This window comes from Mus caroli, unplaced genomic scaffold (genome assembly GCF_978045245.1).
Source record: "Mus caroli unplaced genomic scaffold, Mus_caroli_1 scaffold_15, whole genome shotgun sequence".
Lineage (NCBI taxonomy): Eukaryota > Metazoa > Chordata > Mammalia > Rodentia > Muridae > Mus > Mus caroli.
The window spans coordinates 71,339,162-71,357,167 of record NW_028227270.1 but is presented as its reverse complement, the minus strand read 5'-3'; the positions used below and the strand labels follow the sequence as shown (position 1 = coordinate 71,357,167).

The following is an 18,006-nucleotide window of genomic DNA, read 5'->3' as shown; positions in this document are numbered from 1 at the left end:
AAACTCCAACGACCTTCAGAAAATCAGACTATTTCTTCTAAATGAAATGGGGTCGGGAAGGGAAGAAGCGCCGCTATGAGCTCTCCTGTGGCCAGAAGGCAGTAGGGTGAAGGAGACCGCATGAGTAGACAAAATTTCCAAATCAAGACACAGATCATGTGAAGGGTCCTCTCCACACCAGCGTCCACAGGCTCTGTAGCCTAGATCGAGGGCTAATACCTTCTTAGTACCTACTAGCACAGGTCACATGACTTCAACCTGGCCAATGAGGAGAGCCCATTCAACCTGACACATCTGATTGGCTAAATTCTAGGCATGTGACCAATCGGACTTCTCAGGCGGCACAGTTGGACGTGGGCGAGGGTTACTGAGGCAGTTGGTGACTGCTTTGTCATGTTGAAAGCGGAGCTTTCTTTGCAGAGACGCTAGCGGCGGAGGTGGCACCGAAGTGCGTGCGCACTGAGCACGAAGTCAGGAGAGACGCTGCCTGGTTTACTCACCCAGCACCTAGGTACCATGTTGTCTGCTGCTCTATCTCTTTGGACTGCTTGCTCTCATGGATTCCCTCACCCCGTCTTGTTTGCTGTGTAAACCACGTTGAGTTAGGTGTTACACGACACCGACCCTTGTTTCGACTGCATTTTGAGCCACCCAAGCCCAAGTGCAGCACACCGTAGACTGTCCGCAGTGGCTCAGGGACCCCAAACCCCTCCATAGAACTTTGTGGGCCTTCTCAGGTTACCAGACCACTGCCCTCTTCCACATCCCCAGTGGTTCCTCTTTTATATTCAGACTCCTCCAGATCCCCAAGATGCTGCATATGAGGGAACAGCAGTGGTATTTATCTTTGTGAGACTGGCTTGTCACATGTAACACAGTCATCTCTAGGCCCCCCTCTTTTCCTAAGAATTGAACTTGGTTCTTATGACTGAATATGTGGTTTTGATCTGGGTTCTTATGCATGCTGTATTCTTCATCAATTTGTACATATGGAACCATCCTTAAATTCTTGGATGCGCCAATGGGTTGTTGAATCTGGTGTGACTATTTTCACATCTATGTTTAAGGGAATTGACTTGTAATTTTTTTCTGTTTATTGTGCCTTCATCTAATTTTTGCACAAGGGTAATATTGGTTTTGTGGAATGTATTGGGAAGTGTCCCTTACCTTCCATTTTATGGAATAGTTTGAAGAACACGGTATCATCTTTAAAGATCTAATAGAATTCAGCCATGACTATATCTGGTCCTGGGTTTTGTTTTGTTTTGTTTTGTTTTATCCCCCAGGTAGGGTTTCTCTGTGTAGCGCTGGCTGTCCTGGAGCTCAGTCTGTAGACCAGACTGGCCTCTAACTCAGAGATCCACCTGCCTCTGCCTCCCAAGTGCTGGGATTAAAGATGTGCACCACCCCTGCCCAGCTTTTTTTTTTTTTTAATTTCTTCATTAATATTTCAACCACATTTCTTGTTATTTATTTATTTATTTAGGTATTTTGTATGCTCTTGTTCATTTTTGGCAGGCCATATGTGTTTAGAAATGTGTCCATTTTATCTAGTTTTACAATTTAATGGAGTATAGATTTACAAAACATTTCCTGATGATTCTTTAGGTTTTAGTCATATGTGCTACCATCTTGCAATCTTTAGTGTCTACTTTTTTTTTTTTTTTGAGACAGGGTTTTTCTGTGTTGCCCTGGCTGTCCTGGAACTCACTCTGTAGACCAGGCTGGCCTCGAACTCAGAAATCCGCCTGCCTCTGCCTCCCAAATGCTGGGACTAAAGGCATGCGCCATCACACACCCGGCGCTAGTGTCTACTTTTATTAATGTGTGTCTTCCCTCTCTTAGTTTGGGCACTGGTTTTATCAGTTTTAAGTAACTGACTTTGCTTCTTTAACCGTTCAAGTTACTCTTTTAGTTTCTAGATCATTGATTCCAGGTTTGATCTTTATCATACCTTGTCACCTACTGTTTTTTGGTTCTTTGACCTTGAAGTGTATCATGGGGTTGTTTGACATGTCTCTGATTTTGTGATATAGGAATTTGTAGCTATACGCTTTCCTCCTAGACCTGTTTTTAATTTTAAATAATCTGTTCTTGTCAGGTGTTGTCAGCGAAATCCCCGAGCAACTTGCAGGCAAGGGAAGGGAGGAGGTGACAATGCAGCTGGAGCTGGAGGCCAGCCCCCCTGAAGAGGTGACCCTCACCGATCATTACATGATCCTCAGGACCCTGGGCAAAGGCAGCTTTGCCGAGGTGAAGCTGGCCTGCCACCTCCACACTGGGGTTTGGGTTGCTGTCAAGGTCCTGGAAAGGGGCGAGAAGAACGACTCTGTTATCATGACTGAAATCGACATCATTAAGTCCCTGGATCACCCAAATATCATCAAGCTGTTCCATATCATTGAAACCAGAGAGCACACCTACATGGTGATGGAGCACGCTGCTGGGGGAGACCTGGTGAGCCACATCGAGAAGGTGGGCTGTCTGCAGGAGGAAGAGACCCACCGCATCTTCACACAGATGGTGTGTGCCGTCAACTACTGCCACGAGAACAGCATCGCACACAGGGACATCAAACCAGACAACATCCTGCTGGATGGCAGAGGGAGTGTCAAGCTGTGTGACTTTGGCCTGGCCATCAAAGTCACATCCGGGCAGAGGTTCAAGGGGTTCTGCGGCACCCTGGAGTATTGTGCTCCGGAGATTTTCACTGACGTGGAATACGACGCGCAGGCCAACGACATCTGGAGCTTGGGGGTGGTTTTGTACACGATGGTGACAGGGCGCTTCCCTTTTGAGGCAAAGACCTATTCCCAGATGAAGGAGAAGATGCTGAACCCCAAGTACTCCATCCCACCCATGCTCTCGTCACACATTGCAAACCTCATCGTGCAGTTGTTCACCGTGGACCCAGACCAGAGACCCAAGATCTGTGACATTATGCAGCACCAGTGGCTCAGGGGTGGTGAAGACCTTTCCAAACTGGCATCTTCTTTGGAGGCATTCCCTGGCAACCCAGCCCCCAGCATTGTAGTGGCTATGTGGGCTATGGGTTACAGTGCCAAGGACATCAGAGAGTCTTTACGTGAAAAAAAATTCAATAACATCATGGCAACTTACCTAATTTTAAAACATCAGTCACCCTGGGGGGACAACGCTGGGCACCAAACAAAGCCTGTGCCACATGTTGCCATGACACCCAAAGGCCCACCCACCTTCCATCTCCCCCTAAAGAGGACAGGGAGCGAGTCTGCTCTTCACATCTTCACCCTGACAACCAGAGACCACGTGTCTGACAATGCCAAGCTTTCAAGGAAGAAGGGCTGCAAAAGCCCCAGCATGCCTGACGTCCCGTGCTGCCAGCAGATGAGAACTCTTTTTCCGGACACACATCCCCGGCATGCTCCCGTGGCTGCTCAGCTCATGAACAGCAGCTTTTGGGAGACCAGCATGACCTCCAAAGGTGTGCCCTTAGGAAACACATCCTCAGAGGATATTTTTCCTGAAGTATCCTACAGAGCACCCCAGAATATGCCATTTGGAAAGAACTCCAGGGACGCGCCCTGGAGTGTGACCACCAATGGCACACATGAGAATCACAGGCATGGGTCCCGTCAGGAAACACCTTCTGGAGAAAAATTCTCAGGTGCCCAAGCGCAGAGCGCAAAGACAGGCTCTTCCCACAGTCTACACCAAGGCTGGAAGAGGGTTAAGAGGAGGATGGGGAATTGTGTGCGGAGACTATGCTGTTGCCTGCCAGCCCAACAAACAAGCCAGGTTTTCCAGAAGAAAGTGACTCCGGTGGAGGGGCAAAGCAATGAAGTCACACAAAACGAGGTACATGGGGTGACAAAGGTGGACCGGGGCATTTATTATTTATGTATTTCTACTGCCGTTTACAATTGGTAACAGGATAACTGTCCCGTTTGTGGGGCATTCAAATTGACACCTCCATGAGTTCAGAAGGAACGGCCCCAAAGCATCACCTACTTGTGTAAGCTGAAAGGGTTTCGCTAGAGACTGCCAGCAGAGGGTGAGAGGCTGCAGAGGCAGGGGGAAAGGGTTGCCTAAAGAGGTCACATGCTCAGACTGGGGGTGGGGTGGGGGGAGACTCAGTGAGAGAGCTGTGTCACAGCAATGTGAGCCACAGTCAAGTCCTGTGTTCTTCGAAGTCATTAAGAGAGTCTTTGTGTGTCTGTCTGCTTTTAAGCGTTGGGCCTCTGTGTATGCTGACGATGGGGATGGGGGTCAGCCTCATGCAGACTGAGACAGCTGCACCAGGAGCCAGCAAGGTGGCCATGTGACTGCACGTCCATCACAGAGGCCGCTGTCCTGCCATGGAGGAGGTAAGCTAACAGCCATAGGTTTCTCCACAGGAAATCTCAGGGATGAAGAAATAAGGCCTGGGGCTAGACTTCCACTGCGTCCTGCTCAGAACAAAAGTGAGTCAAAAGGATGGCCAGAGCTGCCTAAGGGCAAGAAGCCCCCTTGTGTCCCATGGGGGAGGGGAGGCAATAAGAAGGCATTTTCGGAGACTCACATCTTCCTGCTCTGCAGGTCTGTCTTTCCCTGTCAGGTTTCTGGACCCCAAGAGGTAGTTTTTCATGTGGGGGAAGAGGAATCTGTGATCCTAGGTTGGCAGATGCCCCTGAGGGGGTGTGTGGGGAGACAGGATAGGTGTGGTTTTAGCTCCATGGGGTTCCTGTACCCCAGGACTTGGAGTAGAGCTAAGCTTGGGAACCCTGATCTGTGCAGTGTCCCCAAGGACAGCTGCACTGCCTCACCTTGACTTCCTCTGACTGCTATTGCTTTTGCCACATGTCCCATGTCCCTGATTCCCTCTCAGGCCAGGAGACCGGACCCCACTGCATGCTGGTCCAACAAATCAAGAAAGGAAGGGACCTTTTGTGTGATGACTTTTTTTTTTTTAATTTAACTTATCACATCCAAGTCTGTATTTTGCCTGACAGGACAATGCCAGCAGGCGGAAGAGAAAAAGAAATGTTCCCCCGTTTGGCCGGGCCTCTGAGTTGGCACTCTGCCAGGCCTGCGGCACAGTGGTCTCATGTGGCACTGCTGGTGGCTACTGAACTCGGTTATAGCCAGTGCTCACCTTTGGGGCCAGGTCGAGATGGAAACCTTGATCAGCACTGGGCTGGGAGTTTCAGCCAGCCACATCAGCTGTGTTTTTGTTGTGTGTGTGAGTTGTGTGCAGTGCTGTAGGCACCTTCCGAGTGGAGCGCTTCTCCCTGTGATGAACAGCTGCCCACAGGAGTTCAGTGTTATTAAGCCCACTAAGAACTGGCCTCTGGGAGAAGACAGGTTTCAGGGGTCTGGTCTAACCTCGTCACTGGCCCGAGTGCAGAGCAGGGGAGCATAAGGCTACCGAGGCCAGGCTACCTTGATCCCAAGCACAGCTTGGTCACCGCCCCTGCCTTACAGAGAGGAGCAAACGTTACTGAGAGAAGGCAGTGGTGCAGCTTTGGAGGGACCCTGGGGCCATTTAGGCAGGTAGTATGTAGCATATCTCCTCTCTGATCCTGTCCCCAGACCCTTGTGGAGGAGAACCTTGTGTTGACAAGGGTGAAAAACCTCCCCCTGGTACCTATATGGGCATGACAGCCATTCTGCACCATAGGGTCCGAAAATTGCTGAAGGGAGACTGCAGACTCAGATAGTATTAAAGGTGAAGACCTCTATTCCCCAGAAACATCTGGCATGCAGGGGTCAGCCATTCTTCAAAATGGTGACCAAGGGCATGCAGGCCTTCTGATAGGGAACCAGAGAAACTCTCTAGAAGGACTAGGTAATCTCGAATGTGATTGGTGGGGGGCCAAACAGTGACATTACTTTAACTTTGATTGGCAACTATGTTAGTTCTATATTTAGAGAGCAGGTTAAGTAATCAACATTTCATTGATGGGTGCTGGGGAGGCCACAGAGGTCAGCTTCTGATTGGCTTGTGCCAGGAGGCCAGTGGTCACAATTCCTATGTCGTGACCGTTTAACCACAGGATGAGATAGGGCTGCCCAGTACAGATGGCCCATCCCTAGCTGTCTCCCCATTCTTGTGGTTATCTGCAGGCTGTTCCTGGATCTGGTGACCTACTACCTAGTTCCTGGAACTGGTGGCTTTCTTTCTGAAATCAATGGAGACAAATGGGGTTTATGTTGTCCTGTCACCAGTGGCCACCAAGTCCATCTTCTTTGGATTCCAGAACCGTGACCACAGGTGAGCCTCACAGCCTAGCCCAGGAAACAGGTCAGAGATACTGAACAGCTTGCTCATGGGGCCAGAACAGGGTTAGGTGAGTAGGTAAATACTGAGTCAGGCCTTAAGTCCTACTGATGCCAGGGCCCGGGCAAGGAGGAGTTGTGCGTTCCGGCTCCCAGTCACATGTCAGGCTCCCAGGAAGCTCAGTAGTCTTCCAAGAAGAAGATGGGTCTCAGGGATGCAGAAGAGGCACTACAAAGGGTGACTTCCTGTGGCATGGTTGCTGTCTGTCACTGCTGTTCTGGAAAGTGTTGTTGCCTTTGCTACCTGAGGGGAGTAGTCAGATGAGGAATGATGGAGGGAGCAGGTGGGGTCATCTCATCCTATGGTATTGCACTCATGTCCACCTCACTGGGGAGGACAGCAAGTCTCAGGGATGCTTCTTATCTTACACTTCAGGATAGAGGATGTTTGGTCAGGGTAGCTTGCATTGTGAGCCACACCTTTTGGCCCCAGCCCAGGATGGCAGCTCTGAGGCACCATTGTCTCTCCTCTCGATTCTGAAGCTGTTCCACAGGCTCTGTTGTGGAAGATTATTTTCAGGGTGTCTTCAACCTGCCTAGCTGCACAAGTGTGAGGCGAGCAACCAGAGAGCAGAGAGCCCCCGTTTAGGCGCCGTGGATCTGGAGCTGTTCCTGCTCATGTGTTCATAGAGCTGCTGCAGGAGCAGCAGCAGTTCCAGTCCACAGACAGAGGGCTCCGAGCTGGCCTTGCTGGTATATTCAGGCCGGAGCAGCAGCAGTTCCGTATTAAAGAAAACACAAAGGAAATCTATACAGGCATTGCAGTCCCCTTTAACCCTAATGGCGTGTGTAACAAACTTGCTGTTCGCTGAAGAGGCCATAGACTCTGGCTCTGGAGAATGTGAGGCCTTCTGCCCTCTTCTCCATTTGTCTTGAATTCCCTTCCTTTTGTAGGTACATAGCCAGGAGTTTCCTGACCTGAGCCCTGTGCTCCCTACTATTGCCAGTGATGATAGAGAACACCTCCTATCTTCCCTTTTACTGGGGAGACCAGCAAGTTATTTTCTGAGGCTCCAAGCAGCTCATGGGCTCTGGCCAAAATGTTGTCCTGGGTGATGATGTGGTCTTTCTTCCAGCATCCAAGCAAAGACCAGAGCCTCTTCTAATTCTCCACAAAATCTGGGGTCTGCAGGTGGGTCCCCTTGGGTAGGCTTCCCAGCGCCTCTGATTTGATCTTGTGTATATTTCACATTGCAGGTCACTCACATCTGTCTGACCTCACAGATGCTTCAGAAAACCTGCCTGAGCAGACTAAGAAAGTGTTTCAGTGGAGCCTTGAGAAGTGAGCGCATGTCTGTGCCCTGCTGCTGGACTGGATCTCCTGAAGACAGTGACCATGGACCCCCAGTTCCAGGGTGCAAATGCTAATGTGAAGATGGAAACTTGGGGCCTCCAGGTACTCTCACTGGTATCACATAGATAGAATTTGCAAGAAAAAAAATGCTGTGGTCCTGAAGTAGAAACCCAATATAATTTGCATTTATAACAATGCAATGCATGTCTGAGAGAAATCTAAAGGGATATAGATTCTTAGATGTCCTTCTTCTTTGGCAGCACAGTTGTTCAGGTGACAGATCTTTTGAATTTCATCTGTAGACTTAGCAGAATGACAGTCTGACATCACATGGAGCAAGCAACTAGGCTTAGACCAAGGAGAGATGGCCGGAGTCAGAAGTGATTGTGCACTTGTGCTTCCAGCACTTCCCAAGAGCCTCAGTGATGCAGGAAGTGCTAAGGGGAAAGGACAGAGACCTAACACATGGAAGTGACCATGGAGCCCAGCAGCAGACCCACCTTAAATGACTAAAACAGTTTCACATGGAAGCTGTTAAAGTCATAGAATAAGCCGTTCTTGGAAAGTAGAAAGCCTAGAGCTGCCACACCATCTCCACTCCACGTACACTACTGGATGTGAGCAGACCCTGCCCCTGCCCCATGAACACTGCTGGGCACCAGGCCTTGCAGAACACCCCACATAGCCCCAGCACCCACTGTAGGCTCTAAGGGACTCATCCACTTCTGTCTCACATACACTGTTTGGTGTCATGTTTTGCCTGAGACATGTCTCCCCTCTTACCCACAACAACCCCACATACTCTACTAGGTATCAGAGTCTGCTGCCCCTCCACACCTGCTCCTCTCAACAGACATAGGACTCAGGAGCTGTGGGCCATGTCTTCCCTTTGCTGGTGCTTCCAGTTAAAGGCTCTATTTGATGTTTCCTCCCCAAGAGTTCTGCTAGGAATTAAGCCCTGCTGGACCCCTCCTCCAGCCCCATAAACCCTCTTGTCTGTCTCAGGTCCTGTTGGACATTGCCCTAAATGTCTCTATGTTGAATATTTCCTGCCATGCCCCCCCCCTCAGTGCACATATGCATCACCTCGTTGCCCCCTAAAATGCAGTTACTTTTCAGACCACGCTGAACAACCTGTTTCTGCCCTGCAGTGCATGTGGAGGCACAGTGGGGTGGACTGTGCAACAAGGCCTGGCACCCAGCAGTGCATGTGTGGTGCCAGTGACAGGGTAGGGGAGAGGGAATCCATCATTACTAGCAATGTATATGGGGCAAGGCAGGGTGGTGGGCTACAGAGCTTGATCCCTAGCAATGAATGTGGGCTTCGCCTGCATCAAGGCAGGGGGATGCTATCTATCATGGTCTGGTACCCAGATGTGTATGTGGGTAGTGTTGCAGGTAAGGTAGAAAAAACAGTATCTAGAATGTATATATATTCTATTGCCAGAGGGGTGTATAGCAGTATACATTGGATGGAAGCAGGGGTGGGGTGCCTAGCAAGATCTTACATACAGTACTTAACATGGGATGGAGGCCAGGGGTGAATATGAGCAAGGCACTGATGGATTCCTTGTCCCTGGCTGCCAGTCCCTCTCGCATTGCTATGTATCAGGCTCTACTGAATATCCCTCCCCACCTCTATCCAACATTGCAAGTCAAGGTGTCTTGTCCTCCTAGACAACCTCTTTGCAATATCATATGTACTACTAGGTTGAGGCCTTGGTGGTACCCACTATACCTCCTCAGTCACCTCTAGCAATCAGGCCCTGCTGGACACTCACCTACACCCACACATATACACTGTTAGGTATCTTGAGTTTCTGTACACCACCCACTCCACCGCACATACAATGCTCAGTCAGTATTGAGCCCTGCCCAACAGCACCTGCCATGGTCCCACACACATTGTTAGGTGACAAGACATTTCCTGGGGAGACAACAACATTCACAGTTACTCATCCCAGATAGGGATCCTCTGACAGACCCAAGTATGGATATGACCAAAGGATGGATACAACCAAAGTCCCACTTGGTGAACCGATGAGTTTTATTGGTGTCACTGACAGGGATATGGGCTACTTACAGGAACAGAAATGACTCAAAGGCAGCTAGCTGTATCACCAAAGCTCACCCCAGCATGGGTGACTGCTGGGGGCCAGCCAGGGTATCCAGGTACTGTGGCAGGCCCTGGGAAAGGGGAGTATGGAATTGGTGGGTGTGCCCAACAGCTGCTTACTTTTGGTAATTTCTGCTTTAACTCTTTGCTGTTCTGTGGTCCAAAGCTGCTGGCTTCTGGCAATCTCACTCCTGCTGACAGCAGTAGGGGATTAAGAAAAAAAAATGTGGGCTGGAGAGATGGCTCAGCAAGTAAGAGCACTGACTGCTCTTCCAGAGGTCCTGAGTTCAATTCCCAGCAACCACATGGTGGCTCACAACCATCTGTAATAGGATCTGATGCCCTCTACTGGTGTGCCTGAAGACAGCAACAGTGTACTCATATACATATAATAAATAAATAATTCTTAAAAAAAAAAGCTTAGCTATCTGAGCTCTTTTCTCTCTGGTTCAAGGGCCCCTCACTAGATAGGCAAGAGAATTTGTTAACTCTTTGTGAGCCAGAGGGAAAAGAAAGAAAGGAAGAAAGTCATTCACACACACACACACACACACAAACTCTGACACTTTGGCCTGGCCTGATCACCTGCTTCATCAATTCCATATGTGTTCATGCATACTTACATACATACATACACATATACCTATACACTTGTATGTACATACATATAGACAGACAGACATATACATATATGCATTTGGTGGAAGGAGCAGAACCTCAAAAGCCATACTTTTATTTCTTCTCTCTGGCAATTTATACCTTCTTAGACGGAGTTCTTTAAAAAAATCACCTCAGAGATAGAATGTTACACTAAAGGGGAGTTACAGGAGGATGCTACTAGTAAGTTCAAAGCAGTGTTTCATTCGGTAAGTGCATTACGAGTTCAAAGCAACAGTTTCCCATGGCCTTACTTTATCACAGTGCGCACCTGAGTCTCCATCCTTGCACCTGACCTAGAATGAATGTTTTTCTTTGATCACAAGTCTGCCCCAAGCCTGTTTCTCTTCTTAGTGTAACGTATGAAAGCTCACTGTAGTCCTCTTTCTGCAGCCTTTGCTTCCATTCTATGAGGAGGGGGCACATTCTGTTCTCGGTACTAAGTTTATTGCATCTCTTTGGTATAACAACTAAAACCATCTCCTTAAACTTTCTTTCTAAAATTATTTGAATCAAATCAGGAATTTTATAAAGCCATTAATTTATCTAGACAGCATTAATTTATAAAAGTACATCTTCATGTTGGTCTGCAGGAACTTCTCATGAGATTCCTGTGATTTCTTGCCACTTCTGCTGCCTCGCCTTGGGTCTTGCAGTATCTTCAGGATTGAACTGAAGCTCCTGAATCCTATTTAGTGTTTGCTATGAGCCTGAACTGCTGACATTCTGACCATGAAGATTTCTAAACAGGTCCTACTCCCCCCATGTCCTAATAATGCCCCCCCCCCGGACCTCTGGTGGACGGTGGGCTAGAGGGGTTGAGCCCTTATTAAATCAGGTTGGAAAAATGTATGGCTACAATGTTCATTCGTATGAAGATCAATAATGAAAATGAGCAAATTTGGCAAGTAAAAATAAAAAATGTACAAATTGAAGAAAAAAAAAAGGGACACCAGGAAGTGGAATGGAGTTAATTCCGGTGTTCAAGGAAATAAACAGATTAACAAAAGGCCTTTATGTTAAATGGAATTAAAGGGACTGGTGACCTCAGGGTGAGGCCCCACCCAGCATGCTATGAGTAGCCAGTGAAGTCTCCTCAGGCCATGGTTAGGTCCTGGCCTGTGCTGCCACCCAGGACCATGTCTGGGTCCATGGCCCTGAAGCTGTGGTCCTTTGTTACCACCAAAGGGCAAGCAGACATCCCTGGTCTAGGTTACCACCTGGGGCCATGTTGATGTTTGAGGGTTGTGCAGAGCTGCTCCACCCCTCACCTGGGCATTGTGGCAAAGCTGGCTCTGAAGGAATGGGAGGAGGAGAGCTGGCCCTGCCCCTTGCCAACTGCAGTACTTGGGAGAGTGTTTCCCCACCCCCATCCCCTCCTTGCCCAGGAAGCACGGTAGAGCTCCCTTTAGGTAGAATAAAGGGAGTGGTAGTTAACATTATGGTTCTGAAAAGGCAAATCACTCTAGCTCTGTCCTCTCCACTCCTACTAGGCTCCATTAGCCTTCTCTATTATCTGCACAGCTTGCCTACTTGGCCTCAGCCCCTCAGATGGCCACCCATGCAGTTTGGCAATTTTGTAGCACTCAGGGATGTCTAAGATGCCTCTGCAGGCAGAGACTCTAGCCTGTGAGGCTACTTACTGCCAGCAATTGCCCCCCAGACACCTGCTGAGATGGCGGTCTGCAGAACCGAACCTGACCAGCAGGCTTCTGACTTAAGGGAATAGCCCCATGCCCTGGCCAAGAGTTCCTCTCAAGTCTCGTAGACCCCTGCCCTTGCCACCCATGTCCCAGGATGCAAGTGCTAATCCACATGCCACGGTGGAGTCTCCTGCTCAGCTGGGACAACAGGTGGAATGGAGCTAGGATTCCAGACCCCTACACCTAGCTCTGGGGTTTCAAGCCCTTCTCTTATTGCCTTTGCAAATCACCTAGCCCAGGAAGGCTTGGACCCCAGGAAGGAACTTGATAGTAAACATTTAATGGTCTCTGATGCCGCCACTCAGCTATGTATGTAGCATAAAAGCAGCCTCATAGAACATGTACGAGGATGGGCATTGACAACGTCAGTAAATCCCAAGTTCTCTTTGCTTCTAGACACTCATGCAGCACTGGCCAAGTCTCCTGGGACCTGAGCTACAACTGCCATTTTGTCTTCTGTGAATCAAGACAGTCTTGAGAGATTTGCTTTGCCAATGTCCCAGACTCTGAGACCCAACTTCACTCAGATCCTGTGGCCTCAAATGCCTCTTCTCCCCCTCATTCCATCGAGTTCTGTGACACTCTATTAATGGTGTCCCTATCTCCTAGTGGAGACGTCCCACTGTTCTTCCAGTCCATCACACTTCTGAAACTTGGAAAGCAGGTTGTTGTAAACACTGAGGAATTGTGTCTTAATCAACTCTCTGTTCTGGAAACACAAGGACTCACATGGGATGCCTTGCTGGCAGTCTCAAGAGAGATCAGCATATGGAGAATGTGTGTGTTCTTTGCAATTGTATGCACACTTTCTGCTCCTCAGACTCTGTCTACAGGTCTCTTGTTGCCCACAGATGCCTTGTGTGGATGTTTTTCCATGAGTTCTGTAAGCCCAGATGCTCTTGGGGCTATTTCTAGTTTCCTAAGCATGCTCTTTCCCCACACACATGGACAGACTTTTCTGTGACTCCTGGGAAGCCAGAGACCTTTGTGATTGCTCCCGGCTTCGCTGAGCTGTGAGGAAGAGTCTCCTTCCAGTCACTGGGCTGCAGCCCTCACCCTATTGCTTGTTGTGTCTCTTTGTTCCTTTAAAAAACGAAGCACAACCCACTGTAGAAACAGCTACAGTGTACTCATATAAATAAAATAAATGTTAAAAAAAAGCTCCCAGTAATATAATGGAATGACTCCCCAGGCAAGCCAGGTGCCAAGTGATACATAATTTCCTAGAGCTCATTGCTGTTCAAACAGGATCACAAGAACCTCATTAAAGAGAGCCAAGTCTAAAAGGCCATGACACCCATTCTGTCTTTGCTTAACTGTGAGATCCAAACATGTTCCAAGCCAAATGCTTTTCTTTGAGGCCCCTGAAAATGAAAACCAGTCAGTCACCTTGGGACCCACTAAAACCAACAGCACTCCACACCCCTTTTCTGTTGTTAAAGCATTGTCAGGGAAGAGAGGTTTCCTGTCACAGTCAAATGGAAGACCAAGGGAATAGCTCAGCTCCAGAATGAGGCATACCATATTCTACTGTGGGGGAGAGGTGGAGGGCGGAGAGAGACATTCCATGAGGGGTTGTGGCAGATTCATAAGAGCCTTGGGGCTAGCTGGTCATAGGGCCTTAGCTGATATTTATAGCTATCTACCTCCCTCTACTACCCATTATGTATTCCTCTACCCTTGGCAAACACCTCAGCAGGTCTTAGCTCTTCTTGATCAAGTGATCTATACCCATTCTTTTAAAACTGTACAAGGTTCCATACTAAACCTAGAATCTTCACTCAGAGAGGCCCACATCAATAAGTGCAGCCTTAACCTGGTTTATTTTCCTTCCACCATTATCTCACACCATTAAAATCCATCCCCACAGATATTTCTTGAGTTCCCCAGACGTCTGCTTGAATGAATTAACAAACTTATTAAGCTCCTTAGTTGTGTAGTTCCCTTCCTCATGGTCTACACTTTCTATGTCCTCTCTAGATGCCGCCTTTGCATTAAATATGGTTAGAGGTTAGAGGCAACTATTGGTGGGCCCAGGGGACATTAGTACTGTTCTTACCTGACATTTCCTTAAGAGAAAGTCACTGCTGGTTTACAAGACAAGGATTAATTTCCTCAGTCACAGTTGAAGATGGCAATCTTTCAAAGGGTGGGGCTGAGCGTAGAGAGCCTGTTTCCTCAGGTCAGATAAACCCTTGAGAATCTGAGGGTTCAAAATCCTCATCTTCAATAGGATCTTTGTATCCATCCCCATCCCACGTTTTGGATCTCACTCTTTACCAGTTAAAGCTCCTTATTTTAACTCTGAAAACCTCTAGAGTTGGGACTTGAATTTTTGCTGTAATTCCGCCACCTTTATAATGAGGGTTGAGGCCTGATTTTCTGCAGCTTGAGCTCTGTGGCTGTTGGAGAGAAGATTCTCTCCCAGGGTACACATAGAAACCTTTAGACTATTTATGTGTGTCTGGATCTGGACAATTTTATCACTAAGTCCACTGTGGTTTTTCATGTCTTTTGTCAGTTTTTCCAGAGATGCTAAGAGCAACCAAACAGCACCGTCATTTTCCTTATTTTTTCACAAACTGTCAGAAGTTTTATACCCAGAGTCACCAAGTATGTGGCCACCCTCAACTGATGAATCAGGATAATCAAATGCATTTATCTCCTTACGTTTGTAGTATAGTTCGCAGCATGGGCTTTTGGTATTCTCTGAGATCCTGGGGGAGGCTCCAGTAACTGTATGTGTTGGCAAACTGGAAAGACTATTCCAGATATTTAAGATTCACTCATATACTTTTGTTGTTTTAGAACCACACTTCTGGTACCAAAATGAACATCTCTATCACGGTTACTGTCTGTCTGCCCGTCTTTCTGTCTGTCTGTCTATTTAGGATTTATTTGAATGACTTATAGGTTGTGGTCCAGTTAATCCAACATTGGGGGGCAATGGATGGAAGGTCCAAGAATCAATCATTTGCTCAGATGAACCTCAGTGCACGCTGGGATTCAGAAGTAGGCTGTAATGCCAGTGAAGGAATGGACTTGCTAGCAAGGGGAGAGCAAGCAAGTAAAGAGCAAAGCTTCCTTCGTCCATGTCTTTATATTGGTTTCCAGCAGAAGGCATGGCCAAAATTAGATCTGGATTAAAGCTATGTATCAAAGGTGTGTCTTCCAACCTAAAAGAGCTAGACTAGAAGTCAGCACCTAGCCCAATTACCATTAGAGAAGCTTTTAGATGAAGAGAGAGTGAATTAGAGATCTCCATTGGGGTTCACTTTTTGGAGCTCAGGAATCCTTTCAGAAGAGGTGAAAGAAGAATTGTAGGAGCCAGAGGGTTGGATGACACAGGGCACAGAATCAACTAAGCAGGGCTCATAGGGCTCTCAGAGACTTGAGGTGGCAGTTCCCTGAGCCTGCATGGATCTGTGCTAGGTCCTCTGCATATATGGTATGGTCATTAGCTTGGGGATTTTTTGGGACTCCTAACAGTGAGATTAGGGGTTCTCTGGCCCTCTTGCCTGCTCTTGGGACCCTTTTCCTCCCACTGGGTTGCCTCACCCAGTCTTGATATGAGGGTTTGTACGTAGTCTCATTATATCTTTGTATGCCAAGTTCAGTCAGTATCTTTGGGAGGCCTGCCTTTTTCTGAAGAGAAACAGAGGAGCAATGGATCTGGAGGAGAGAGGAAAGGGGGGCTGGGAGGTGTGGAGGGAGGAGACACTGCAGTTGGAATGTATTGTATGAGAGAAGAAGTGCAAAAGAAGTAGATCCTCCCACTGCAAACTAAGCAGAAATCTCTCCCAAGTGTGCCTGCCACTTTTGGGTTTTAATTTCAGATGTAGTTAATTCTAGATATAGTCGAGTTGACAACAAGAATAGTCATCAGAACATATAGTATGAATCTTGCTTCTATGATAAAATATAAACTTTTCTATGATAAACTTTTATAATAATAGTAATAATATGCAGACTTATAAGATGACCTGAAATATGAAGTACTATTGTACCCCACCGAGCTTCTAGACTCAATGAGAGCAGGGTTGGATGTGGGGAACAAGATAGCAGAAAACAATCTTGTACTCTTTTTGTTGGTTTTGGGACAGGGTTTCTCTGTGTAGCCCTGGCTCTCCTGAAACTCGACCTGAAGACCAGGCTGGTCTTGAAGTCCCAGAGTTCTGTCTGCTTCTGCCTCCTGAGTGTTGGATCAAAGGTGTATACAAGCACTGCCCAGCCACTCTTGTACCCTTAAGATGAAAAAGCTTAGTAATCCTAGTGTCCTGCTTTTCCAGGTGATCGAAACAGACTTAGCATGGAACCCGTGTGCATATTGACAAGCCAGGATTCCATTGATTAGCCCAATCCTCATTCCTGTATGTGTGCACTCACCTTGTTCCTGCCTCCACTATGATCCTGGATTCCTTTTGCCTTGCCTTCCAGCTTGCCAGGCTCTTACACTTAATGTTGTGGAGTCCTCACTCTGTAGCCAGGCTGGCCTGCCTCAAACTTAGAGACTTTCCTGCCTCTGCCTCCTGAGTCCTGGAATCCAAGATGTGCACTACCAGGCCTGACTATATTTGAATTTTATATTTTCATTTTTTTCACAGACTGGAGGTGCTCTCCTAATGACAGTACTGGGTAGAGGTAGTGAGCAGCAGCTGACACCACCCAGAGGCCTCTGAAAGAGTCAGCGCGCTATACTGTGTGTAGTTGTTTGTATTTTTGCATAGGATTTTTTCATAGTCATGTCTGCTAGATACTCATCTACTAACATGAGATATTTAATAATAGATCACAAAATAAACTGTTAGCTCAATTTGCCCAATCGTAAGGTAATGTGTATTCTGAGCATGTTGCACATTACAGTGTGTAATGTGTACATTACACTGTTTGGCAGCTTGGGTGTTGTACTGGCTGGTTTTGCATGTCAACTTGACACAAGCTGGAGTTATCACAGAGAAAGGAGCCTCCCTTGAGGAAATGCCTCCATGAGATCCAGCTGTAAGGCTTTTTCTCAATTAGTGATCAAGGGGGGAGGGACCATTGTGGGTGGTGCCATCCCTGGGCTGGTAGTCCTGGGTTCTATAAGAAAGCAAGCTGAGCGAGCCAGGGGAAGCAAGCCAGTAAAAAACATCCCTCCATGGCCTCTGCATCAGTTTCTGCTTCCTGACCTGCTTGAGTTCCAGTGCTGACTTCCTTGGTGATGAACAGCAATATGGAAGTGTAAGCTGAATAAACCCTTTCCTCTCCAACTTGCTTCTTGGTCATGATTTGTGCAGGAATAGAAACCCTGACTAAGACAGGTGTTGAACACATATCTGACGTAGGATGTTTCCCCTGATGAAGGGTTTATTAGAGGACGCATCATACGTGAAGGAGCAGGTGCCCTTCTGTGGGGCGTTTGGTTGTAGCACCCCTTCAAACAAAGCTTGTCTGGTTCCTATTTTAATACTGTGCTTCTCATTTGATCAGTCCTGGGATACTGGAGACAGCAGTCTCATTTTGTGTTGTGACACTAGGGTTGCTAGGAAACGGTCGAGTGTGGATGTGGATGAGAGCCCTAGAAGCTGCCCCAGAAGCTGCTGACCTGAGCCCCACTTCCCTGGAACTAAGAGTCTGTGGAGTTTCTGCTGTGGCAGAAGAGAGGTTTAGAAGGACCCAGACTATCCGTGTCTCAAAGGAGTAACGACACATCTCAAAGAAAATGATTCTGAACTGACATTTATAGGGAGAGTTGTGTGCATTGGTGACCTTAGCATAGTGAATATCTCGGGAAGGACAGCAGGGGAAGAGTCTGGGCAAATCATGCCTTGGAGCATTTCCAGGGTCTGAATTCTATGCCAGAGTGTTCCTCTATGAAACTCCCGATGGTCCACTAGAGGAAGTGATGGTCTTCGAAAGGTGTGAAGGTCTGTAAAGGCACTGAGTGGTTTGGTGGATGG

The 18,006-nt window shown here is 47.7% G+C and overlaps 1 protein-coding gene across 1 annotated transcript; it reads left to right on the top strand.

The window, feature by feature from the left end:
- The first annotated feature begins 2,142 nt into the window (after positions 1-2,142).
- LOC147001006 (sperm motility kinase X-like) lies at positions 2,143-7,109 on the top strand. Its single transcript, XM_085830846.1, has 2 exons — positions 2,143-3,646; positions 6,928-7,109. Exons 1-2 carry the CDS (start codon positions 2,158-2,160, stop codon positions 7,107-7,109), a joined length of 1,671 nt encoding a protein of 556 aa, XP_085686972.1. The 5' UTR covers positions 2,143-2,157.
- The last annotated feature ends 10,897 nt before the right edge of the window (positions 7,110-18,006 follow it).

Excerpts from the sequence above, each read along its gene's own strand:
- LOC147001006 (XM_085830846.1), top strand. The coding sequence starts at position 2,158 with ATGCAGCTGGAGCTGGAGGCCAGCCCCCCTGAAGAGGTGACCCTCACC. Across the intron at positions 3,647-6,927 it reads TTCTGGAGAAAAATTCTCAG|AGCTGCTGCAGGAGCAGCAG; the intron begins GTGCCCAAGCGC and ends ATGTGTTCATAG.